Source organism: Chiloscyllium punctatum, chromosome 2 (assembly GCF_047496795.1).
Source record: "Chiloscyllium punctatum isolate Juve2018m chromosome 2, sChiPun1.3, whole genome shotgun sequence".
Classification (NCBI taxonomy): Eukaryota; Metazoa; Chordata; class Chondrichthyes; order Orectolobiformes; family Hemiscylliidae; genus Chiloscyllium; species Chiloscyllium punctatum.
In genome coordinates this window covers 65,352,984-65,379,858 of record NC_092740.1, presented here as the reverse complement: position 1 = coordinate 65,379,858, position 26,875 = coordinate 65,352,984, and the positions used below count along the sequence as shown (strand labels likewise).

General features: G+C 39.2%; 1 protein-coding gene across 1 annotated transcript in view; it reads left to right on the top strand.

The window, feature by feature from the left end:
* Nucleotides 1-26,875, top strand: part of LOC140484852 (solute carrier organic anion transporter family member 3A1-like) — a 314,802-nt gene that overhangs the window by 275,077 nt on the left and 12,850 nt on the right. The window contains exons 7-10 of the mRNA XM_072583601.1: nt 2,096-2,294; nt 7,088-7,226; nt 24,089-24,264; nt 25,818-25,882. Coding sequence (XP_072439702.1) covers nt 2,096-2,294; nt 7,088-7,226; nt 24,089-24,264; nt 25,818-25,882 — 579 coding nt within the window. The remainder of the gene's footprint in view (nt 1-2,095; nt 2,295-7,087; nt 7,227-24,088; nt 24,265-25,817; nt 25,883-26,875) is intronic.

The following is a 26,875-nucleotide window of genomic DNA, read 5'->3' as shown; positions in this document are numbered from 1 at the left end:
TGAGTAGTGGCAGTAATGTTACTTGTGCAAAAAAAAATTGTGTTAAAGCTCATGAGAGGTATTGCATTTTGGTAAGACAAACCAGGGCAGGACTTGCACAGTTAATGGTAGAGCTCTGGGGAGTGTTGTGAACAGAGAGATCTGGGGGTGTAGATACATTGTTCCCTGAAAGTGATGTTATAGGAAGACAGGGTGGTGAAAAAGGCATTTCACACACTTACCTTCATTGCTTAGACCATTAAGTACAAGAGTTGGGATGTTGTCATGTTACGGCTGTACAAGACATTGGCAGGGCCACATTTGGAGTACTGCATACAATTCGGACCACTCTGCTACAGGATGTTATTAAACTGGAAAGGATGCAATAAAAATTGATGAGGATGTTATCAAGACCGGAGGGTGTGAGTTATAAAGTGAGGCTGGATAGGCTGGGACTTCTTCCCCTGGAGCATAGAAGGCTGAGAGATGGCCTTATAGAGGTTAATAAAATCATTATGGGCATAGATAAGGTGAATAGCAGAGGTATTTTCCCAGGGTGGAGAAGTTCAAAACTAGACGCATAGGTTTAAGGTGAGAGGGGGAATATTTGAAAGGGACCTGAGGGGCACTTTTTCAGATAGAGGGTGGTGTATATGGAACTAATTGTCAGGGGAAGTGGTAGAGACAAGTGCACTTACAACATTTAAAAGGCATTTGGATGTACATGGATAGTAAAGTATTAGAAGGAAATGGGCCAAATACAAGCAAACGAGATTAGTTCAGTTTAGGAAACCTGGTTGGCATGGACAAGTTGGGCCAAATGGTCTGCTTCTGTGCTCTATGACTCAAAACATTTCCACTCTCAGTCATTCCTCTAGTCGTGCTGAATCCCTATTTGTACTTAAAAAGAAAAGAAAAACATAATTTTATACAATCACCTTTCGCAACCTCACAATATTCCAAGATTCTAACAGCTGCTGAACTACTTTTGCATTGTATATGCTGTCATTAGGTAGGCAAATCTGTCTGCTGCTTTCTGTACATAACAAATTAGATCAACTAATCTTTTTTGCAGTTGTTTTGGTTAAGGTATGAATGTTGGTTAGGGCAATTTGCCTGTTTTTCCTTAAATTATTTGATGGGATCTCTATTTCCATCAGAACAGGAATGACAGGGTCAAAACTTATCATGTCACCCAAAAGACAATGCATTTGACTGTGTGACATGAAGTCAGTTCTTATATGTCTGTCCAGATTATGTGCTTACATTGATAACAGAAACTGAAACCTATGACTTAGAGGCAAAAATATTACTGCTGAGTCAAACTAAGATTATAAACTTGCCCTTTATTCTTTTGATGATCTAACTGTTGTCATTTAGTTACTGTCTCTCTGATCAGTTGAAATACTTTCCCCTGGTCGACCTAGTAAAATGTTTAGTAATTTTGAACACTTCTATCAGATCTCCTCATGAAAAGAGCCTAGTTTGTCTCATCCTTCTTCATAATGAAACCCATTACCCTTGTAATGAGTGCGTCTGAACTAATTGTTTCCCAGGTAATCAATTGCAGAGTTTCAACAAGATTAAGATCAGTAAACTCAGCACAGCCTGTGAATAAAACTTAATACTTCTGTCGTCTCAAAAAGCAAAGTACTGCAGATGCTGGAAATCTGAAATAAAAAGAGAAAACGTTGGAAATATTCAGTAGGCCCTGCAGTTTCTATGGCTGACGTTGTGCCATTCAATACTATACATTGTTTTTACATTGAACATTAAAGAATTTTTTTTGAAGGGTGGACAGTTTGAGGTTACTAAAATATCTCAAGAAGGCATCCAAGTGGTAAACAGCTTTGCGTTAATTCTAGTATGCGAAATGTATGACCAGATGAGTAAATATTATAAACCTTTCCTTGTTAATTTGTCAGAGTCAGTCATAATAATTCCCAATAGGTGCATCCTGGTGTTTGCATTAGAGGTTTAGGCATCGCACGTCTTCAAGGTATCCAATCTCTATTCTACTATAATAAACATGTTTTGCCATTGTTACTTAGTTTAATTTGTGGTTTACATTCTTCACAAGAGTGATTAATTGTCTTCACTGTGTTTCTCTTATTAGGAGTAACTGCAGTTCCTTGTGTGTGCCTCGGAATTTTCCTGGGTGGCTTTGTGCTGAAGAAAATGAGCCTAACTCCACTGGGCGCAATTAAAATGACAATGACTGTAAACATGCTGTCAACGGCTACATATGTTATGCTATTGTTCCTGGGCTGTGAAACAGGGCCAGTTGCTGGAGCAACAGTCAGCTATATGAATGGGTAAATAGCACTCGATGATTTTCTTATCGTAGAGACATAGAGTCATACAGCATGAAAACAAACCTTCAGTTCAACTTGTCCATGCCGACCAAGTTTCCCAAAGTAAACTAGTCCCACTTGCCTGCATTTGGTCCATATCCCTCTGAATCTTTCCCATTCATGCACCTGTCCAAACGTCTGTTGTAACTTTAACTGCATCTACCACATCCTCTGACAGTTCATTCCACATATGAACCATCCTCTGTGTGAAAACGTTGCCCCTTATGTCCCCTTTTAAATCTTTCTCCTCGCATCTTATGCCCTCTTGTTTTGAATTCCCCTACCCTAGGGTAAAAGACCCTGGTATGTAGCTTATAAATGCCCCTCATGATTTTATAAACCATTATGAGGTCAACCCTCAACCTCCTACGCTCCGGTGAAAAACGTTCCAGCCTGTCCAGCTTCTCCCTATAACTAAAACCCTTCAGTCCAGGTAAATTCCTTGTAAATCTTTTCTGAACCCTCTCCAATTTAATAATATCCTTCCTATAGTAGGGCGACCAGAATTGTGCACAGTACTCCAAAAGTGGCCTCACTAATGTCCTGAACAACCACAACATAATGCTTCAACTTCGATACTCAATGATCTGAGCATTGAAGGCAAGCATGCTAAACATCTTTTCACCATCCTGTTTACCTGTGACTTCAAGGAACTATGTACCTGAACCCCTAGGTCTCTCTGTCTGTTAACACCACACCAGGGCCCGGCCGTTAACTGTATAAGTCCTGTCCTTTTTTGCCTTGCCAAAATGCAGAACCTTGCATTTATAAAAATTAAATTCCATCTGTCACTTCTCAAAGCAAGAAAGCAATATGAAGAATGAGTTTTGTTGAATGAACTATGAGTTCATCTTAGAGTTGCTCTGGACATCTAACTAACTGAGATCACTTGAAAGGAAAACAGTTCATAATATGTAGATCATTCTGCAAACATTTGTTTATAGCTGAAAACTGACACATTTTATTAAAGTTAGTTGTCTTGCACTCATCATAACATTTCACAAAATTCAAGGAGAAAACAAACATTTCATGTGTATAAGAGGACAGTGATTGGTTGGCAAGTGGACTCTGAATAGTAAAGTTATTCTGAATGGTTAGTCTTTTGGGTTGCGTTAGCTATTCATCTGTGCTCTATGTACAAGGAACAGAAATTGTGCAGCTTTTATCATCCCCCTCCTTTGAATTGATGGTCTTGTGAATTGGCCTGATGAATGGAAGGTGAAAAGCTTTAAGGAAGTGCATCTTTTTTCAGCTGCATTCAAGTTCTGTTCTGCTAATCAACTATAAATATTTGTTCAACACTGATTTAATTTTAGATTTGCTCAAATTAGAATGTTGAATCTCAAACTGGAAATTTCAATTTACTGGTACAGCTTGGCAATCAGTTGGAAGTAGCATTCACCAAATCAACGTTGCTCCTCTATCATCAAACCCAATTTTTAGGGATTGAATTTCTTCAGGTAGCTGATATCACAATAATATAGCAAAGGAAAGTTAATGGGAAGTTGAATAGGAGATTCCACTGACTGCCAGCTCCCTGCACCTATTCATCCAGGACTTCACAACTTGTCCCCACTCCTCTGGTCCAGCAGGGAAGATGTCTAGCTGATCCTTCATCAGCAGGGCCAGAAAAGCTGCACAATTTCTGTTCCTTGTACATAGAGCACAGATGAATAGCTAACACAACCCAAAAGACTAACCACTCAGAATAACTTTGAAGTGTGGTAACAAGCAGCTCCATCAGTTTTGCAACTTAAGCAGAATCATTCCTTCAAATGTATTGCAGGAAAATATAAGTACACTAAGGCCTTCAGGGAAACCCCAGAAGTAAAATGACTGCAAAATACCATGGATGCTAAAAATCTGAAACAAGCACAGCGAATGCTGGAGAAATTCAGCAGGTCTGGCAGCATCTGTGGAGAGAGAAACAGAGTTAACATTTTGAGTCCAGTATGACTCTTCTGAATTCTGAAATTAAAATGTTGGATGCATTTGTGGAAGTGTAGCTTCTTGGAAATTTTACATGAAGAATATTGCATTCTAGTTCATTTCATACTTTACGGTCAATCGATTTTTAACCTAAAAACAGGAAGATCATTGTCCTATTTAGTATTTTACATGCCAATAATTCCTTACCTGAATATTAATTCAACAGTCACTCACCTATATCTAACCTTACATTTCATTTCTAAAGATGGTGTAGCATCTACAGGTTCAGTTCATAAACAATGTCATGCTGCAAACTTCCTTCCTTTTTTCAGACTAGTCCCTAAATGTGTTAGTGTCTAAAACCAATACGTAACAGACACAGAGAGTGCCAATGATCAATTCAGATTCACTCTCAGGCCTCAACAGAATAACTTAGTCAAGGGTCATCATGATGTGGCTCATTGATGTTTTCCCTTTGAGGGGTGGACAAAGTTTAGGGGATGGGAGTGATCAGAAAGGGAGGGCTGGGTGGGAATACAAGATGGAGAAGAGAGAGGAGGATAGACCCTCAGTGGTAGATCATTGTTCTGTGAAGTTCATAGATGTACTCCTATTAACTCAGCACAATTATAGATCAAATCATGGATTCCTCCTCGTCTATATGGCTCAGGGAAAAAGCTGGGCTTTTTTTGGAAGACAGCTATAGTTTTGATTTGTGAGATTGTGTAAGGGAGTAAAATAATAATCTTTGAGAAATATTGTGCTAAACATCTTTCTTTATTTTGCTGTTCCTTGAGGCTTGACACATTTTATATTGCCTAGGCATTTTGATTTATTGCTGGAACAACCCATAATTCTCCTTGATGCAATATTAAGGCCTCGAGTACAACTGGACTATCAATCTGCAGGCAGTTTCATGAAATTAAGCAACACAGTTTCTGAGTGCTGTGCTGAGAATATGGGAGTATAGGAAAGAATTGTGCTGGAGAACCATGCAAAAATAAGAAACATACAAAAACAAAAACAAATCAGAACAGTATCTAATTCCATTGCTGCTCTCTTCCCTAAGTTTGGTTAGATTCAATAGCTCATTTGGCATCTTATAATATTAATAGCAGCCCATATTTTACATTGATACTGAGTGGCATGTATGCCAGATATGTTTGCAACTGTGTTCATTCTTGCCACAGATATTGTTTATATGACTGTGTCCTGGCAGTCAGTTATAGCTATTTAGCTTTTATTAAAAGGGTAGGTAAAACAGTAGGTTTTACCTGTTGATTAGTTTGCTACATGTTGTAATTATGTTACATCAGGATCTCTTATGGCACTGTGGTAGTGTCCCTACCTCTGAACTAGGTAGGCCCAGGTTCATTTCCCATCTGCTCCAGAAGAGTGTAATCACTCTCTGAATAGTTTGATTAGAAATTATCTACCCTAATTAGTATTGTTGTATCATTGCCAATGCACAACTCATGAGTACAAATGAAAGGTGTCATATTGAAGCATATTTCACATCCATGTCATTGAAACTGGAAAACTGGTGCAAAGAAATCCAAAATAGGAGTGTTCCACACATGAATAATGTTCAATTGATAGGCAATGCCATATTTATTCTAGCACTGCAAAAGTGTCCTTGGAGATCTCCTGAGACAGACATAGGGAACAGGGATCTATAATCATGCTTTCGAGTACAAATTGGAAATTCATTTTTACTGAATGTAGCAGACATATTTTTTGTCTTTAAACACAGTTAAGTGCAAAAACAAAATGATAACTGAGCACAATGCAGATAGCTGACATGTACACCAGTATCAATGCTTTTCACTACCAGGTAATGTGAAGTTATCTTATTTAAAAACATACAGCTATACCTGCTTCATTGAAGTAAACTAGCTTGTGGTTAAGCAACAAAATAAAAACAATGCTTTACAACTGAATTAAACTTGAACTCATTACAGTCTTGGTGACTGAGAGTCACTGAATTTTTGTCCTTCCCATCCATAAAATGTCAGCTTGAATATAGAAAATGGTATTGTGGACCCATCCATAATAGTTGTACAGTTAATTGGAAGATAGAGCACTTTTCTGGAGGATGGATCCAATGTAATATGCAAATATTACCTCTTGAACAAGCTGTGTTTAAGCTCATTAGGAAACAATGAATCCAAGACAATACCATTCTAAATAAAAATGTTTTATGTACCATAAGACTAGCCACTCAATAGTAAAGTGAAAATTTGGTGCAGATTCCATTTTATTCATTCTTGGGACATATGCTTCAGGAAACTAGATAGTTTCCACTTCTAGGTAGTTTATATTCTCAGGCCTGACCTTGTTTTTGTCCCACATTACTTTTGTGGGTAGCAAGCTTCCTGTTAACAATTGAAACTGTGTAAGACAACAGCCTTTCATTTACAAGGCCATTTACAGATCATTGTTCACTTTAACAAATGAATTGCAGTTAGTGAAGTCAGTATAAATCAAGTGCACTGCCTCTGTATGTGACAGCTGTGACTGAATGCAGAATGAATACTTGACAAAAATATTGTCCTCAGCATAAAGGTGTCACCATTGGAAACAAACTGGAAGATTCATGCAGTGAAACTGGAACTATATTAACTTCTAAGACAGTTTAGTACAGCATCAACTTCATCAGCCTGTTTAATACACATTCCCACCATGTATAGAACATGTGGAAGCTGTGTGCTTGTAGCATCTTGCCTTGGACATGGATTAATTGGTAAATAAATTGGCGGCTTTGTAAAGGTTCTAATGCAATTAGTTTCTGGATATTTTCTCTCTGTAACTTACATTTTTTTTAGCTCTTTCAATGGGTTCCAAAGGAATCTTACTGTACCTTGTAATGAAGGCTGTGGCTGTACAAAAGAGACCTTCAACCCAGTCTGCGGGTCTGATGGCATCACCTACCTGTCCCCATGTTTTGCAGGATGTACTAACAAGGTGAGAATTTTCCTCTTTTGTGCTTTAATGTAGTTATGTTATAAAAATGGAATTTAACACTTCTTGCTAAGAACAGTGGAAGAAAGAGCAGAATCTATCAGTTAGACTGTATAATGATTGTTTTGGCTTGTCTAGCACATAACTATTATGATTTGCAGTATAAGCCTAAGTGAGACCATGGCTACATCTTTCAGGACTTGCCTGAGGACAAGAAGATAGAAATTGATATTGAGTGGGTAATGGCAAATGGGTAATGGCAGATCAGCAGATTGTATAACATTACTCCTGATTTTTGTTTTCAACATTAAATCTACATAGCTTCATTCAATCTTACCAGCCATTTCTTTCCTCAGCAAATTGACCTGAGCTATTGAGTTGTTGCAAATATTGGAATTGGTGGCTGCTAAGGCCACAAACCATTGATTTTGATCAAAGTAATCTTGGAACCATTTAGCTACAATCCACATTTCCAGGGTCTGCGACTGGGGAATAGGTAGGCAAGTGGATGCTATAGGTGCATGGCTGAATGGCTGAAATACTAGACCTAGAAACCATGCATCTGACTCTGGAGTGCTGGGATGTACATGAACTTGAGCAAGCACTCATGCTCATAAGCTATACCGAGACTTAAAATAAAAATTCTCCATCATCTCCAAAATAAGTGGAAAAAACTGAAAAGCAAGTACAAGATTTGTGATTTGAATAAAGGCTCAAAAATGTTCCTAAACGAGCTTTCCATAAATTAAATACATTAGAAAAATAAAAATTCTCCCGTAGAGAACAGGAGGATTGCTGAGGAAGAAGCAAGTGAGTTGAATTAAAATATTCCAATTATTAATTAAAATTAAATTTTACATTTTTATAGCTTGAGGTTAGCATTATTGTATAAAATTGCACTGAACATTTTAATTGCTTTTTTTCCCCATCATATTAATGTTGCTTTTAGCACTACAGTGAAAACTGTCAGGCCTTAGACTGCAGTCATCTTCCTAGATCTAATGGGAAAAATAAATCTTCTCAAATCTTATACTATTAAGTTCATATTGTTGCCATTATGCCTATAGATGTTTATGTTTCTCTCCCACCATCATCTACATGTTTATGACCAATCTCAATGTTTTTTGGACCATAGCGTCCGTCTATACTGGACAGAGCAATGTTACATTTATTAACTTGACCGTTGTGGGAGCACAAGGATTAAGTGAGTGGAAAATTGTAATAGTCAATTTACTTTGGTAAGCAAGTCCTTAAAAAGAAATAGTGTCTGAAAGAAAATATAGAAATAAAATGACCAAAAAGCCTGCAATTACAATGAATCAGAAAGCCTATCAATTTTACCAATAACTACGATTATTGAGTCACTTACATCAAGAATCACCTTAAGGGAACCAAAAGAGAAAATGCTGGAAAATCTCAGCAGGTCTGGCAGCATCTGTAAGGAGAGAAAAGAGCTGACGTTTCGAGTCTAACTGACCTTTTGTCAAAGTTACCAGTTTCAGATTCCAGCATCCACAGTAATTTGCTTTTATCACCTTAAGGGAATGTTGAAACTCCTCCTGATTTCATTGTAGTAGGTGGATGGCAGTGTAATACATATCAGCCATGTGGAGTCTTTGGGACTCGAGCAATAAGCAAAACTGGCATTTTGGAACAGTTCATGAAGGGTGACATCACCTTAGACTACATTGCCATGTGGAATTCATTGCCACGGAGTGCAGTGGAAGCCGGGACGCTAAATGTCTTCAAGGCCGAGATTGATAGGTTCTTGTTGTCTAGAGGAATTAAGGGCTACGGGGAGAACGCTGGCAAGTGGAGCTGAAATGCGCATCAGCCATGATTGAATGGTGGAGTGGACTCGATGGGCCGAATGGCCTTACTTCCACTCCTATGTCTTATGGTCTTATGGTCTTACTCTGGAACTGAGCATACAGAGAGTAGCCAATCCCTCATCACCAAAGGTTTTGAACATGTGAATAGGGCTATTAGAAAGACAAATCCTTTCCTTTACACCCTGCTGTACAGCAGGATATAGGCTGACACATTGGAAGTTACATCTTTTCCCCTGGACATCTGCACAGTGCTTCAACTATGATCAGGGTCCACGGTATCGTGAGTATTATTCAAGGAACATGTAGCTCTTTAGTAGCTCCTGGTTGAGTTAAAACAAAGAGCCAGAGGAAAGTGCCAGTTCTTCTGTGAGTTAAAGAAAGATGGCCTGGAAGAAAAAGATGGGTTATTTTTGTGGGTTAAAATAAAGTTTGTAGGGCAAGGCTCAGTGCATGTTAAATATTCAGCTTTGTGGATATTATCTAGACAACTACATGTGCAAATCTCTGATCTTATTGTCTAAAGTAAATCGGGAGCTACATGAAAGAGACTGGTTGTCCTGACCTTTAAAAGGTAAAATATTGATTGGATTGAGATAACTGCAGAAATTCACAAAGATCCTCAGACAGTGCCTTTCAGACCCAAGACCACTTCCATCTAGAAGGACAAGGGCAGCAGACGCATGGGATCACCATCACCTGCAAGTTCCCCTCCAAGCCACTCACCATCCTGACTTGGAAATATACTGTTGCCGGGTCAAAATCCTGGAATCCCCTCCCTAATGGCATTGTGGGTCAACCCAAAGCAGGTGGACTGCAGCAGTTCAAGAAGGCAGCTCACCACCACCTTCTCAAGGACAACTAGGGACAGACAATAAATACTGACCAGTCAACGATGCCCACATCCCACAAATGAATAACAAAAAAATCTACCTTTCCATGGGATATTTATAAAATGAGCATACAATTCAATTGCAGTAGATCAGTTTGAAAGTTTTGTATCTCTTACTGATGTGTCCTGAGTGATTGGTCCTGAGTGATGATATATTCCTGTTCGTCAGATATCACTGTGGCATTCATATCCATGTCATTTTGCCACATGGATCTGGAGAAAGGCAGGAATGTGAGATTGATAATTTACATCAATGATGATCACATTGAATAGTGAAGCAGGCTCAATGGGCTGAATAGCCTACCTCTACTCCCACTTCTTAAAATATTATAATCCTATACCTTTGCTGATGTAATTATTTATTCTATTTAACTCTCAACCTTTGGAACAGTTCAGACCTTACAGATCTTGACAGGTTAAGATGAAATAGGATGGAGGGATTATCGTAGATCTTATGGACTGAATCGTCTGTAAGTTCTATGTACATAACTTAGTTTGAATATTAAAAGAAAAATAAAATAGATGCAGAATTTCTTATAGCTTTTTTAAAAAATAAGTCCTTGGGAACACTTGAGCTAATTTTAAATCAGGCTGTAAGTCTGAGATTCAGGGCCAAAATGTCCATGCCACTCGCTTTATTTGAATGCCTGAACACTGAATTCTGAGATACCAGTGCGAATGATAAAACTGTCAATATTGGTGGGGAAGTCATGTTGCAACCTGGAACTCATGGAAACTCTGCAGTGCAAGGTAAATATACATTGGCTTGATGGTTAAGATTTTATTTGATATTGATTTATTTGAGATTATACTTTGCAGAACTTCACCTCTCCCTTGTACAAAACTAAGTAATGAAAGACAGAAGATTCTGAAAGCGACAGATTATAAGGACAACGCTCCCTTTGTTGGGAAGACAGAATTATTAAGGGTATTTGGCATTAATGCAATGATACCATCTAAACACAAACCAATGACATAAATCGTAGGTGGTTTTCTGTAATAACGTAGCAGTTACAAAACACAAAGCCATCTATATTGAGCAGATTCCAGACAATCATTCCTCTCTTTCAAACTATACAAATTAATACCTCAAGACATTGCTCCAACTCAATGATAGGGTAAAAGAGAATATTTTTGTCAGTTACCTATTATTCACGCCCAGAGCATCTGCTTTCATTTGGCAGCTGAGTGAATGATAGTCTCCACTTTGGCTGTAATATTTTAAAATCAGAAAATAAGTAGCAGATATATTTTACAGGTGACAGCGCATTTATAAGTATTGAATCCGCTGCATCTCTGCACAATTTTTGAATTAGTTATCATTTTACAATGAAACATATATTGAAATTAATCAACTTTTCGGACAAGGTATATGTAACTTACCTCAATATATTTTGAATTTCTTGACTATTTTCCGATTAAATTTTTTAAAGTCCTTTTCTCTATTATATTATACTTCCACTATCTCCTCATCATGTGATGTGTTTTGCTACATCTGACCAATCAGGCCTTTTTTAGCAATTTACCCCCGTTGCCCAGCTCTGTGTTATTTTGCTTGAGTAGTTCTGCTTATTTCCAGCTGTTTTCCCAAATGATTTCTAAGCAATTCCTAGCTTCAGAAGGGCGGGAGTCGGGAGTGTCATTTATGGAGAGTGGAAACTGGGAGGCTACTCATGGACTACTCTCAGAATTCTGATCAACTTGTGACAATCAGCTCTGTCTCTTTGAAACTCCTTGAACATGTTTTATAGCAAAGTTAAATACATCGTAGCATTGGACAACGCTGCAGAAAAAGAAAATATTTTATCAGTGCACTCTTTAGCCCATTAAGTGCATCTCGATTTTGCTTCCCATCCCAAACTGAGTTCTGTCCAGCTACACATCCTTATTGAAGTACTTCAGAAGAGTAGTCTTATGATTAATATAGGAAACTGTAGAAAAAGTAATATTGGAAAATGCAAATCGGTAAAAAGAGTGTTGAAGAATGAAAAAGGAAACAATATGTAGGCTTTCTAGCTCCTCCTGCGTCTCAGTCTAGAGATTATTGAAATCCTGGCTTGACTTTTAATTTGGTAATCTGTCAAGGAGAGGGGTTGCACAGTGTGTTGCTAAAACTGTACAATATGTTGATAAGCCTAGGCTTCAATGTTTTCCATCAGAAATTTCACTCCCAGGTCAATATTCTTTTCAATACAGACAGTCTATATCCATTGCAACGTTTTCTACACTTTGCTTACCACTGCTCCTCTAACCCTTGTGAATTGATGAGCGTCTGCAGCCACTAGAAGTAGCACAACACAAACAAGATCCTCGTACATATGTTTAGTCAGCAAGTAAGCTCTAGGTTTTGATGATCTTCTCATCACCCTAATGGAAGTGTTTTATCAGTACCTGAATCATCTCTTTGAACTAACTGGATTGCTCCTAAAGAACCAGTGTAGACCTGATGGCCTGAGTGGCTTCCTTCTTTATTTAATTAGGATAAATAGGCAAGATCTTTTCCCTAGGGTAGAGGAGTCCAAAACTAGAGATCATAGGTTTAAGGTGAGAGGGGAAAGACATAAAGAGAACAAAAGAGGCAACTTTTTTATGCAGAGGGTGGTGCAATATGGAATGAGCTGCCAGAGAAAGTGGTAGAGGCTGGTATGATTATAATGTTTAAAAGGCATCTAATTGGCTATATGAATATGAAGGGTTTAGAAGGATATGGGCCTAATGATGTCAAGTGGGACTGGATTTATATAGGATGTCTGGTCAGCATGGATGAGTTATACCGAAGGGTCTGTTTCCATGCTATATATCTCTATGACACTATGATTCTATAAAAAGTGGACAATGTGGCCACTTGTATCTGTACCTGTATTCAATAAAATTTCCTGCTTAGCCTCTCCATACCTTGATTAACTTCATGCAAAAAAATCTATAGATCTCAGTCTACAATTTACTCAATGTCTATACAACCATATCATTCTGGGTTACAAAATTCCAAAGATTCATAATTTTATGAGCAAAGAAATTTATTCTCATCTCCGTTCTAAATGCTTAAATCGTATTTTGAAACCATGACCCCTGGTTCTAGACTCAACAGCCAGGAAAACAGCCTCTCAGTATCTACCCTGTCAAGTACTTTTAAAGTCTTATATATTTCAATGAGATCATCTCTTCTAAACACCAGAGAATGTAAACCCTTTTTTTACTCAATCTTTCGATCACACTTGCATCCAAGAAAACAATCTAGTGAGCCTTTTTTGCACATCCTGTAAATTAAATTAATCCTTCCTAGGATAATGTGATCAAAAGAGTACAGGGTACAACACATATGATCTCTTCAAAATATCCTTACTCAATACTGCAATCTTGTTGGATGAAAATTTTTTTTTGATGGGGTGTGAGCATCACTAAAAAAAAAATCACTGTTTGTTGCTCATCCCTAATTGCATTTGAAAAGGCTGTATGGAGCTGAATTCTTCAATTGCTGGTGTTCATCCGATGTACACCCATAGTCCAGTTCGAAAGATAGATCCAGAATTTTGACTCAATAATAGTGAAGGAGAGGTGCTATAGCTCCATGTCAGGATGATGTGTGACTTGGAGGGGAGTTTACAGGTGTTATTAAAGGAATAGAATTAAAAGTGTTGCTCCAGGTGTACAAGGCATTAGTGAGACCGTGCCTGGAATACTGTGTGCAGTTGTGGTTCCCACACTTGAGGAGGGATGTGGTTATATTTGAGGCAGTTCAGAGGAGAGTTCAGTAGATTGAATCCAGAGGTAAGGCAAATGTCTTATGAAGACAGATTGAGCAGTTTAGGCCTATACCCTCTGGAGGAGAGGAGATGTAATTGAGGTATATAAGATGCTAAAGGGAATTCGCTAAGAAGATGTAGAAAGAAGATGGGGCAATCTAGAAAGAGAGGTCATAGTTTTAGGATAAGGGATAGCAAATTTAAAACAGATGAGGAGAAATTACTTCTCTCAAATGATCGTGAACTTGTGGAATTCACTAACCCATAGATATGGTGGATGTGTAGACATTGAGTAAATTTAATGAGAAGATAGCCAGAGTTTTAATTAGTAATGAGTAGAAGGCTTATGGAGAGTGGGCAGGAAAATGGTGTTGAGCTTCAGATGCTCGAGGGGCTGAATTGCCTTCTTCTGCTCCTAGTTCTTATGATTGTGTTTCCATAGTACTCCTGACATATAAATTACTTGCTTAATGTACTAACTATATATTCACTCATGTGATGTTGGCATTACATTTATTGGCTTCCTTAATTTTCCCAGGAGGCAGTTAAAATTCAAACACATTAGTGTGGGTCTGGAGGCACATGCAGGCTAGAACAGATAAGGAGACAGATTTCCTTCCCAAAAGGTCATTGGTGAGCTGGATGGGTTTTTACGACAGTGGTTTTATGGTCATCATTGGACTTTTCTTTATTCCAGTATTTTTAAAAGTTGAGTGTAAGTTTTACCATCTGCTAGTCCAGAAGGGGAAATCAGTAAAGTTTGCAAATGACACATACCGGTTGGGCTTGTTTTCTAATGCTTTAGAACAGCATTCCAGTACGTCCATTTTCAGGTATTATTGTTTTTCTCCCTCTCGGATGGTGGGATTTAAACTCAATTAGCCTGGTGTCTGAATTACTAGTCAAACAATGTTACCATTAGACAGCTCCTCCCTGTTGCTGTATCTACATGTACAAAGATAATCAAAGCATGCATTTGCTGATTTCCTCTTCTTTTAAAAAAACCTCTTTACCATTCTTCCTATCAAAGAGGATAATTTCACACCATTATGTTGTATCATTTAGTAATTTCCTGCCCAGTCTCTGAAACAGTTTCCATCACTTTGCAGCTCTTTTACATCCTCTCAAATTTTACTTACCAACTTCACTTTGTATTGTTGGCAGCCCTGGATTTATTACATAGGTTCCAGCATCTAAGCCATCTATATTGATTGTAAATAGCTGGTCTCAAACACCAATTCTTGAAGTATCTTGCTAGTTAATCCTGCAATCCCAGATATGAACATTTCTTTTTCCTTTGTTTTAACTGGCTGTTAATTTTTACTGATATATAGTGAATTTCTGATCCTTGATGATAGCATTAGCTATTCTTGTTTTTATCTTAAATCTTTCTATGGCATTATCCCCACTCTATCTTTCAAGTCTGTTCCAGCCGTCTCTCTTCCTCTTTGATCCTTTTCCTTGACTTTGGTCTTTTGTGGATCTCTGTCTCCTTTTAGTCCTCTATTAACTGCAGAATCATCCATTATATACATCCTACGTTCTGGAGATCAATGACCAAGGCTTTGGTTCCTTCTGTAAGGTCACTTAATGCTTCCCCGAGATCCCTCTCTCTCAAATTGTCAGTTCTTCTTGTAGCTGTCTGTGAAAAATGCTGGGAGTCAAGAATGTGGTGCTGGAAAAGCACAGCCAGTCAGGCAGCATCTGAGGCGCAGGAGAATCAACGTTTCAAGCATAAGCTCTGCATCAGGAATGAGCTGTGAAAAATGTGGAGTGAAGCTATTAGGTTCATGGCATGATATTGAAGCAAATTGATCATTTTGTTCTCAAACTATAATTTCCCTTAGGGAGAAAGAATTAGTTATCATTCCTACTCTTGCTTGTAACTCTTGTTACTCCCATTTGGAACATGTGCACACATGAAGGTTGAACAAAAATAGATTGAGCCACCTATAAGATATACCCATTCAACCGGAGGGCACTAAGCAAGCAAAAGTAACTTTGCAATTCTAGATCAAATCACCAAAACGTCGTGTAGTACAACAATATACTTAGAAACCACTCAGCATTGTGTTTCTGAAAATCAATAAGATGTATCTTAAGGGATTATTGTGTTTGTTTATTCAAAAATCTTTTCAGTGTGATTTTCTGCCCATATTATTTGTAAAATGAAATCATCCCACATATCGATTTGCTTTTATCAGGCTTCATAATTAATTCATGTACTGAGAATGGATTGGTTGGCTTGAAATTTGTTAATTCTCTTGACAGTTTTTTTTCTAAATTGAATAAATAATTTTTGAGGTAATAACTCTGAAATGTGCTTGAGGGTGCTGCCATATTTCTGGAATAAAAGCATAAATTTCTGGTACCCAATAGGCAGCTCTCTGTGAAGAGAGAGTTAATGATTTGATTGTCATTCCCACATGGATCGAGTTGAGAAATTCTGGGAGTTTAGGGTGTAGGTTTGCTTGCTGAGCTGTAAGTTTAATATCCAGATGTTTCATTACCTGGCTACGTAACATCATCAGTGGCGACCTCCAAGTGAAGCGAAGCTGTTGTCTCCTGCTTTCTATTTATATCTTTCTCCTGAATGGGGTTCCTGGGGTTTGTGGTGATGTCATTTCCTGTTCATTTTTTGAGGGGTTGATAGATGGCATCTAGATCTATGTGTTTGTTTATGGAGTTGTGGTTGGAGTGCCAGGCCAGATGTTACCTAGCCAGGTAATGAACTGCCTGGATATCAAACCTACAGCTCAGCAAGCAAACCTACACCCTAAACCTCAACCTGAGCTACAAACCTTCACAAATCTTGCAATTCTGAGAGTGGATGCAGAATAGGTCTGTGCTAGAGTCAGGTTCCTGGAAACAGGTTGGAAGCAGCCTCAGCAGATGCTGATTGCCAATGTAGGTGGGACGGTAAAAGGCCAGTTTTGGTACTCTATGACTTCTTCCTACCTGTGTTTGTGTATTAGCCCTCTAGCCCTCACACATCATAGCTGCTCAGACACACATTCCTCAAGCTCCATCCATTCTAATCCATACCCGTGTACTCACTCTAATGTCCTTTCATGCCCACTGTGGTGACATATGCTCCTTTATTCAATCCCAATGTCCCCATTGCCCAATGCCAATATAATGTCAACTTACCAACCCATGTCACCTATTCACCACGCTTTGCCCTTAAACCCTCAGCCAATATCTACCTTGGGAAGACTTCAAGAGCCATGTTAAGATCAAGGGTCAGATTGTCACTGACTCTGATTCAGGAGTTCTTTAAAAATGGTAAGCAGAACCCATTGCAACATTTCCAACTCCCATGCCCAGTCTTCCAGATTCCTACCAGGGTCTTTTAAGCATGCAGGCCATCAGCTGGCTCGATTGCTAAGACAGGAGTGATGTACACTCCTGCAATTTTCCTGAAGCTGGGCAAACTTTTTAAAGAACCGGGATTCTTGGCACATCAGTGATAGGAGAGAGTGAACCATTTGATTAAGAAATATCTTCCTTATATCTCCCTGTCGAGGTATATCTCCTAAACATCCTTTTGGGCCATCATGCAAATCGGGAGTTGAAGTTGACAGATAGCCACTCTGTCTTTCATGTTGGGGAGTTCTTGCATTCTATTTTTTGTCCAGTGGGTAAGAAAATGGAAAACAGTATATAAATGAAGTGAGGTAATGTAATAATGATGTTACTGAATACAAATTGGTCTCTTGTTTACGGCACGGCGGTGAACCCTTTTGTTAATTAAACTAAACACCCAGACAAGCTCGCCTCACCTTGCAATCTGTTAAAATATAAGCGACAGAGAATTCCCAAATTCCACTACTTAAAGAAAATAATATCAAGTTATTCTTTAACTCTGAAAGTGAACATTAAACAACTACTATTCACAACTCTAAGCCCCCTTTCTCTTAACTGCTTATTACCTGCCTCCAACTCTATAATATGCTGTTTCAATAAAACACTTACTAAAATTACATTAACTTAATTTCTAAACCATACAGTGGTTGTCATCTCTGGTCATCTTTTGGCTGAAGATCTCCCTGGGTCATCTTCTTTCTTTTTACTGTGAAGATGTTTCATACGAAAAGGTACCTTTGAAAGAGAGTGTTTTAATGGCAGTTACACTGTTGATGGCGTTAATCTGTCTTTGACTTTCAAAATGCCTGGTTTTTTTATACCTCCAGAATTAGATAATCTCATTGGTTCAATGTTGGCAAAAACAATAAACGTGAACTTGATTCAGTTTTAGTAACCTCGGGCATAATTTAAACTGATTGGTTAAATTCGAATTGTTGTCAAAACAGCAACCAACTCAGGTATCTCACAGCTAAATGTTACATATTTTCAATTTTCCAGTATACTCTGAGATTGCTAGCTAGTCAAATGACAGGTACTTGTAAGTTCTCAGTGCAAAACAGCATTCACTCTCTCTTCAAGATACAGTACACACCTTCAACTTCATAACACTTGCCACTCACAAAAGAGACTCTAATTTTGTCATTCAATACTCAATAGGAAAAAGGGACTTTTGTCTCTCAATGACAGGAATCTCCTTCCACTCTCCTGTGATTCTCCCAGCTTTCTTACCAATACCCACATCATTCAGTGAACTGGAATATTCTGCTTTATGGGTTTAATTACTTCTATACAATTAATAATGCATGAAGAGGCATGATTGATAGTGGTGTTTTAGGATAAGAGATGGGCTGGATGGTGCATGAGGAGTGTGTGGGAGATGGGGAATGCGAAGGAATGTGGCTGCATGGCAGTCTTGTTTATTTTTGCAGCTGGGATGAAACTCTGTCCTACCACTGCAGCCAGCAGCCCCAGTGCAGCATGCAAGAATTTCACTGGATCTATTCCAAATCTTCAGCTAGCACCTGCCATGCCAGCAATGAAAATTCTACTTCAACATTTATCGAGGCACACACACAAACTTTTCTGACTTCTGTTGCAAAATTCACACATGAAAATTCATCCCAAGCATCCCAAAAACCTTTCATTGATGAAATCCCATTCAATGAGTTTAAAAACTGCAAATACTTAATCCTTTATTAAAAAACTTTTTAACCAAAATGCCACATCAAACACAACTAATCCATTGGTAATTTCTTGGTGCTGTCAATCGAACTGTGAACTTGCAGCTCTTCACTATGACAATAACAAGTTAATGAAACAGTTAAACATGGAGCTAAGTCAACAAATACCTATTGAAAATGCAAGAACTGAGTTGTTCACTCCGAAGCACAGGGACCTTCTTTTCTTTACCCTAAAGTTTTAAGACAATAACAATTAATTAACTTGATAACCTGAAAATTCCACAGAATGTCTCTGCCTCTTACAAGTATTTGTGTGTGCTTAAAAAAAAATCACTCACTATGGTATGAGGACCTTGCTTGTATCAAAATAGTGTCTGTTTGTACTCAATACAGGGTTCAAACTCCCTGCTGAATTTGGGTTTCTCCTTTCTGTGAGGTCTATTTGTGAGCGGTAAAAAGATTAGATGATGAAATATTTCATTGTACAATAAGAATGGAAGAGGCAATTGCTGCGGTAGAGAAACAAAAGAATTCTCCAGAGTGGGAATGGCTGGCAGAGTAATGAACTGTTGTGTCTAAAACCAAAAATATGAGAAATAAGATTAAGCCCAGTGCATGTCACAAAAAATGCAATTGGGGGACATTGTTTATGATCTTAAATTATTGAACTCAATGTTGAATTGGAATGGCTTTTTAAAATATCCATGATAAATGACGTACTGCTCCTTGAGTTTGTGTTGAGCTTCACTGCAACACAGCTGCAACCTGAGAATGGAGATGTCAGTGTGAAAAGGTATGAAAATGCAAGGCCATTGAAACCTCAAGAACATGATTATGCATGAAGCAAAGCAGATATCCAATCTACCTTTTGTCTCCCCAGTGTAGAGGAGGCTGCATTGTGACCAGCAAATACAATATATTAAGTTGAAAGAAGCACGCTTCTGCTTCAAATAGGAGGACTGTACAGAGTCTCAGATGGTGAGGAGCAAGGAAATAAAGTGGCGGGTGTAACATCTCCTCCATTTGCATGGAAGGGAATTGTGGGATTGGAACAAGGTATTGGGGGTGATTGAGGAGTGGGACTCCTCAGGAACTGGTTTAGAACATTAACCAGGAAGGAGAGAGGAAATGTTTTGTGGCACTATTTTGCAGGTGGCAGGAAATGTGAAAGGTGATCTTTTTCATACAGGATGGAAAGTGAGGAAAGGGAAAACCTCGTAATAGTTTTGAGAGGGTGGAGACAGGGTGACAGTGTGAGAAGTAACTTGGATAGAGGTGAGGGCCCTGTCTCCGCAGTTATGAATAGGGGCCTTGTATCTCAGCAAACAGTTAACTTGTCAGCCAAGCAGCACCCTCTTTGAGTCCTTTTTGATTCAAAATGTTTAGACTCTGTAATCTTCTTTGGGACAATTCGGTTTTGAAGAAAACTCATACTAGACTTGGAACATTAGCTCTGTTTCTCTCTCCACACATGCTGCCAGACCTGCTGAGTTTTTGCAGAACTTCTTGCTTTTATTTCAGATCTGCAGAATCCACCATCTTTTGCTTTTGTTTGGCTGTACACATGACAATTAAGTGAAGGAAATAAAACACAATGATACCAATTCAAAACGGACAGACTGAAAATGTAGGATATCAGAAGTATTTTCTTCATATAAAAGAGCAATACTTGCATAGAACAGAAGTTGAATTATTTTAGGAGCAGTTAGAGACTGCTGCAGAAGTACTTAAAATATTTTTCAGAATGGATGTACCAAGGTGGGACAGTGACCTTGTTCATGTATAATTTTATGTTTGCAAATACTTGAGGCAAAGTATTTATATTTCAACAAATTGATAAGAGCTTGGGAGATTTACATGTAAAAACATGATAATCACAGAAGTTATTTAAAAAAGTCTCAAATATTGCAGGTTGAGACAGTGGTTAGGAAGGCAATTAATGTTGGAATTTATTTTAGACAATAGACAATAGACAATAGGTGCAGGAGTAGGCCATTCTGCCCTTCGAGCCTGCACCACCATTCAATATGATCATGGCTGATCATCCTTAATCAGTATCCTGTTCGTGCCTTATCTCCATAACCCTTGATTCCACAATCCTTGAGAGCTCTATCCAACTCTTTCTTAAATGAATCCAGAGACTGGGCCTCCACTGCCCTCTGGGGCAGAGCATTCCACACAGCCACCACTCTCTGGGTGAAGAAGTTTCTCCTCATCTCTGTCCTAAATGGTCTACCCCGTATTTTTAAGCTGTGTCCTCTGGTTTGGCACTCACCCATCAGTGGAAAAATGTTTCCTGCCTCCAGAGTGTCCAATCCTTTAATAATCTTATATGTCTCAATCAGATCCCCTCTCAGTCTTCTAAACTCAAGGGTATACAAGCCCAGTCGCTCCAGTCTTTCAGTGAAAGGTAATCCCGCCATTCCAGGAATTGACCTTGTGAACCTACGCTGCACTCCCTCAATAGCCAGAGTGTCTTTCCTCAAATTTGGAGACCAGAACTGCACACAGTACTCCAGGTATGGTCTCACCAGGGCCCTGTACAGCTGCAGAAAAACCTCTTTGCTTCTATACTCAATCCCTCTTGTTATGAAGGCCAGCATGCTATTAGCCTTCTTCACTACCTGCTGTACCTGCACGCTTACCTTCATTGACTCGTGTACAAGAACACCCAGATCTCTCTGTAGTACCGCTTTACCTAAATTGATTCCATTTAGGTAGTAATCTGCCTTCCTGTTCTTGCCACCAAAGTGGATAACCATACATTTATCCACATTAAACTGCATCTGCCATGCATCTGACCACTCACCTAACTTGTCCAGGTCACCCTGTAATCTCCTAACATCCTCATCACATTTCACCCTGCCACCCAGCTTAGTATCATCTGCAAATTTGCTAATTTTATTACTAATACCATCTTCTATATCATTAACATATATTGTAAAACGCTGCGGTCCCACGACTGATCCCTGCGGTACCCCACTGGTCAGTGCCTGCCATTCTGAAATGGAGCTGTTTATCACTACTCTTTGTTTCCAATCAGCCAAACAACTTTCAATCCAAGTTAGTACTTTGCCCCCAATACCATGCGCCCTAATTTTGCTCATTAACTTCCTATGTGGGACTTTATCAAAAGCTTTCTAAAAGTCCAGGTACACTACATCTACTGATCTCCCTCATCCATCTTCTGAGTTACATCCTCAAAAAATTCCAGAAGATTAGTCAAGCATGATTTCCCCTTCATATATCCATGCTGACTCTGACTACTATCCAGATGTGTCGTAATTTCATCCTTTATAATAGATTCCAGCATCTTTCCCACCACTGAGGTCAGACTAACTGGTCTATAATTTCCTGCTTTCTCTCTCCCACCTTTCTTAAAAAGTGGTATAACATTAGCCACCCTCCAATCCGCAGGAACTGATCCCGAATCTATCGAACTCTGGAAAATAATCACCAGCGCATCCACGATTTCTCGAGCCACCTCCTTCAGTACCCTGGGATGTAGACCATCAGACCCCGGGGACTTATCAACCTTCAGACCTAACAGTCTCTCCAACACCAATTTCTGGCAAATATAAATTCCCTTCAGTTCAGGTCCTTCAGTCACTGTTACCTCAGGGAGATTGCTTGTGTCTGCCCCAGTGAACACAGATCTAAAGTACCAATTCAATTCATCTGCCATTTCTTTGTTCCCCGTAATATATTCCCCTGTTTCTGTCCTCAAGGGCCCAATTTTAGTCTTAATAATTTTTTTTGCCTTTCACACACCTAAAAAAACTTTTACAATCCTCCTTTATATTATTGGCCAGTTTACCTTTGTACCTCATTTTTTCTCTGCGTATTTCCTTCTTAGTAATCCTCTGTTGTTCTTTAAAAGCTTCCCAGTCCTCTGTTTTCCCACTTATCTTTGCTATGTTATACTTTTTCTCTTTTAACTTTATATGTTTCTTAACTTCCTTCGTCAGACACGGCCACCCATGCCTCCTCCTAGGATCCTTCTTCCTTTTTGGAATGAACTGATCCTGCAACTTCTGCGTTATACACAGAAATATCCGCCATTGTTCCTCCACTGTCATCCCTGCTAAGGTATTGCGCCATTGAACTTTGGCCAGCTCCTCCCTCATAGCTCCATAGTTCCCTTTATTCAACTGAAAAATTGTCACTTCCAATTGTACCCTCTCCCCCTCAAATTGCAGATTGAAGCTTATTGAATTATGGTCACTACTACCCAATGGCTCCTTCCTTCGAGGTCCCTGACCAATTCTGGTTCGTTGCACAATACCAGATCCAGAATTGTTTCTCCCTGGTCGGCTCCAGCACCAGCTATTCTAAGAATCCATCTCTGAGGCACTCCACAAAGTCTCTGTCTTGAGGTCCAATACCATCCTGATTCTCCCAGTCTACCTGCATGTTGAAATCCCCCATAACAACTGAAGTAACATTTTTGCCACAGGCCAATTTCAGCTCCTGATTTACCTTACATCTGACATTCAGACTACTGTTTGGGGGCCTGTAGATAACTCCCAAGAGGGTCTTTTTACCCTTAGTATTTCTCAGCTCTTCCACACTGACTCTACATCCCCTGATTCTAGGTCTCCCTGCGCAAGGGACTGAATATCATCCCTTACCAACATGGCCACCCCACCCCCTCTGCCTGTCAGTCTGTCCTTACGATAGCACGTGTAGCCTTGAATATTCATTTCCCAGGCCCTGTCCACTTGAGCAGACTTGAATATGAAAACAGGGATGCACTTCTGAGACTTTATAAGGCTCTAGTCAGACTACATTTAGAGTATTGTCACAGTATTGGGCCCCATACCTCAGAGGATGTTCACGAGAATGGTCCCAGGAATGAAATGCTTAACATATGAGGAATATTTGAGGACTCTGGGTCTATACTTGTTTAGAAAGATGCGGGGGATCGAATTGAAACTTACATAATACTGAATGGCCTGGACAGAGTGGATGTTGCGAAGATGCTTCCATTGGTAGGAGAGACTAGAACCCAAAGGTCCAGCCTTAGAGTACAGGGAAGACCTTTAAGAAGAGCTATAAGGAGATACTTCTACAGCCAGAGGGTGGTGAAGTCTGTGGAGGCCAGGTCATTGAGTACATTTAAGACAGAGATAGATAAGTTCTTGATTGTCAAGGGATCAAGGGTTATAGGGAGAAAGCTGGAGACTGGGCTTAAGAAACCTATCAGCCATGATTGAATGTGGAGCAGACTCGAGGACTAAATGGCTTATCTTGTGCTCCCATGTCTTATGGTCTTCTGATCTAATATATTATATCTTTGACAATGTTTGTTATGGTATTCAAGATTTCTTTGTAATGTTTTCTGCTTTCTTAGAATCTTACCAACTGTGCCTGTATCAACACTGAATTTGCCCAGAATGCTACAGCCATGTCAGGACGATGTCCGAGGACAAATTGTGGAAATGCTTTCCCGGCATTTTTTGCTGTTGTTTGTGTAGGAAGTCTAATAGGTGCAATGGCACAGACTCCTTCAGTTGTGATTCTGATCAGGTAAGTGACTTTTTCTCAGTTGTTTAATGTCAGTGTTGCTTGAAGAAATTCTAGGATTGTTGTATCTGCTTTAATTAAAATATAGAAAGCCTTTACACTTTGATTCAACAAATATGTGAAAAAATCAGTTCGAAACAATGGTATTGGGCCTTTCAAATGCTATGCAGTGCAATATTCAACCTTCAATCCTTGCAGCTTCTTTCTGTTTCATTGTTTATACGAGTCATGCAGACACAAAGTTGTTACTCAACGGAGAGAGAGAGAGAGAGTGAGTGTGTGTGTATGTGTTGGATGTAGCAATATATTACACCTGTGGAAACAAGAATTTTAAAATGCTGCACCTCTAAACCCTCATATTCCCCTCACTGCCACACAATCTCCCCATGCCCTACCAAGCCCCACCAAGTCCTATGGAACATCCATGTGACTTCATGCCACCATAGATCATCATACCCTCCATATAAACCCATGCCCTCTACCTAACTCTCATTGCCAATTTAATAGCTCCCATGTCAACTCATATGAATTGATGTAACCCAATCGTCAACCTTTCCTTTGCTTCACTGTAGCAACTCGTCAAGGCTCCTTTGATAGCAGCTTCCAACCCCATAAACTGAAAGGGAAACACTTGCAACTTTCATTCCAAGCCTCACATCAACTTTACTTGGAACTATATTGCTGAACCTTGACTGTCTCTGGGTAAAAGTCCTGGAACTCTCTTCCTTGCAGCAATCTGGTGAAGGGCAGGACATGCAGCAGGTCAGGAAAGTGGCTCACCACCCCCTTCTCCAGGACAATTAAGGATTGGTGTTAAATGCTGCCAAGCCAGCTCGTGAGAATAAAAATAAACACTGCTTCTGTTCTCCATTGTCCTGTGAAAATGGCAGGGACCAGTTTCAGGGGTGGGACTTCAGAACTGTGCCCCAGCAACATTTTTTCTCAGGCGGAGAGCATCTCTGCACAAAAATAGTGGCTTCACAGTTCACTTTCTAGTCTTAGTTATTCATTTTGAATTGTTTTTCACCAGTAATCAACACTTATTAGATCTTTCTGTGTATCTCACTGATCAATTTGGCCCCTGAAATGAACTGATTAACACAGCTACTGAAAAAAATGAACAACTCAAACAGAGTAGTTGTAACTTGTTTATTATTGAATTAATAATTGTGATATTTCTATTGCTGTCAGTGCTGTGTGGTGTATACAATGCAAGTACCGCTCCAGGGTAGTAGAAGTGTCTCAAATAATATAGCAAGGAAACATGTTCTTTTCCCTGGCAGCCAACCTGAAATTGTCTGAGAGTAAATTGTTTCTTTTTGTTGTTATTTTAATAGATGTTGCTAGCAATATGCCACCAGCTCTCTGAAAGGGCAGGATGTATAAGGTCAATTAGTTAGGTAGGGATATGAGAATACTGCAGTACAGGTGGCTCCAGATTGCTCGACGTAAGTGCAGATTGTACACGAAGACAAGGTTATCACTAGAATTACATCTGTTGTCCAGTCAGTGATGTCTAGTGGATGATAATTAGTTTTCTTTCTTTGTCTCTGCAGGTCTGTGAATCCTGAATATAAATCCTATGCTCTTGGTGTGCAGTTTCTCATGCTGAGACTACTTGGTAGGTGTTGCAATTCAGTTATTTAATCAGACAGCATTACATTTCAGTTTGTTCATACTTCTATAGATATTTTTAGAATTTTGGAGAATGTTCATTATGATTGCTGAAAATTTAACATAGAGGTACTTTGTAGCCATTTGTGTTGCTGTTTGCCACATTGCTTGCCATGAAACTCCTTATACTAGGGAGCATGCACACGAGGATATATTGTTCCAGTGGGACCAGTATCACAATGACTTGCTATAGGAGATAAAGTTGTCACAGAGAGCCATAGGGCTGTTCTCTCATTAGAGAGAGAGAGAGAGAGGGAGAGAGAGCTGACAGCTGATGATTTAACCTGAGGGTCACCACACCTCAGGCAAGGGGTGAGGTCAAGAAAGTAGGACCTTCAGGGTGACCTTAACTGGTGCGGGAATTGAATCCACACTGTTGGCATTGCACTGCTTAACAATAAAACTTATATTATTCATACTTTATCCTGTCCAAAGTAAGTACCTTGATTAAACAGAAGTTAAATACTAATGGAAAACTGAAATGAAACCAGAAAATGCTGGGAAATTCCATAGAGAGAGAAATTGAATTTATGAGTAAAGTCTTAGAGGGTTTGAACATTCTCCCTCTGTCTGCGTGGGTTTCCTCTAGATTCTCCGGTTTCCTCCCACAGTCCAAAGTTGTGTAGGTTAGGTGAATTGACCATATTAAATTGCCTATAGTGTTCAGGGATGTGTAAATTACGTGCATTAGTTAGGGGAAATGTAGGGTGGGGAAATGGGTCCAGGTGGGATACTGTTTGGAGGGTCAGTGTGGACTCGTTGGGCCAAGTGGCCTGTTTCCACACAGTAGGGATTCTATTCAATGGTAGGGTTCTGAGCAACATGAGCTATCATGTGAATTGTGACAGAATTGCACAAGAACTCCATTCAGACATATCTTGATGTCAGAGTAACTCGCTGCATTTTTTAATTCACCTGACGAGTGGCAAGGTCAGTCTCT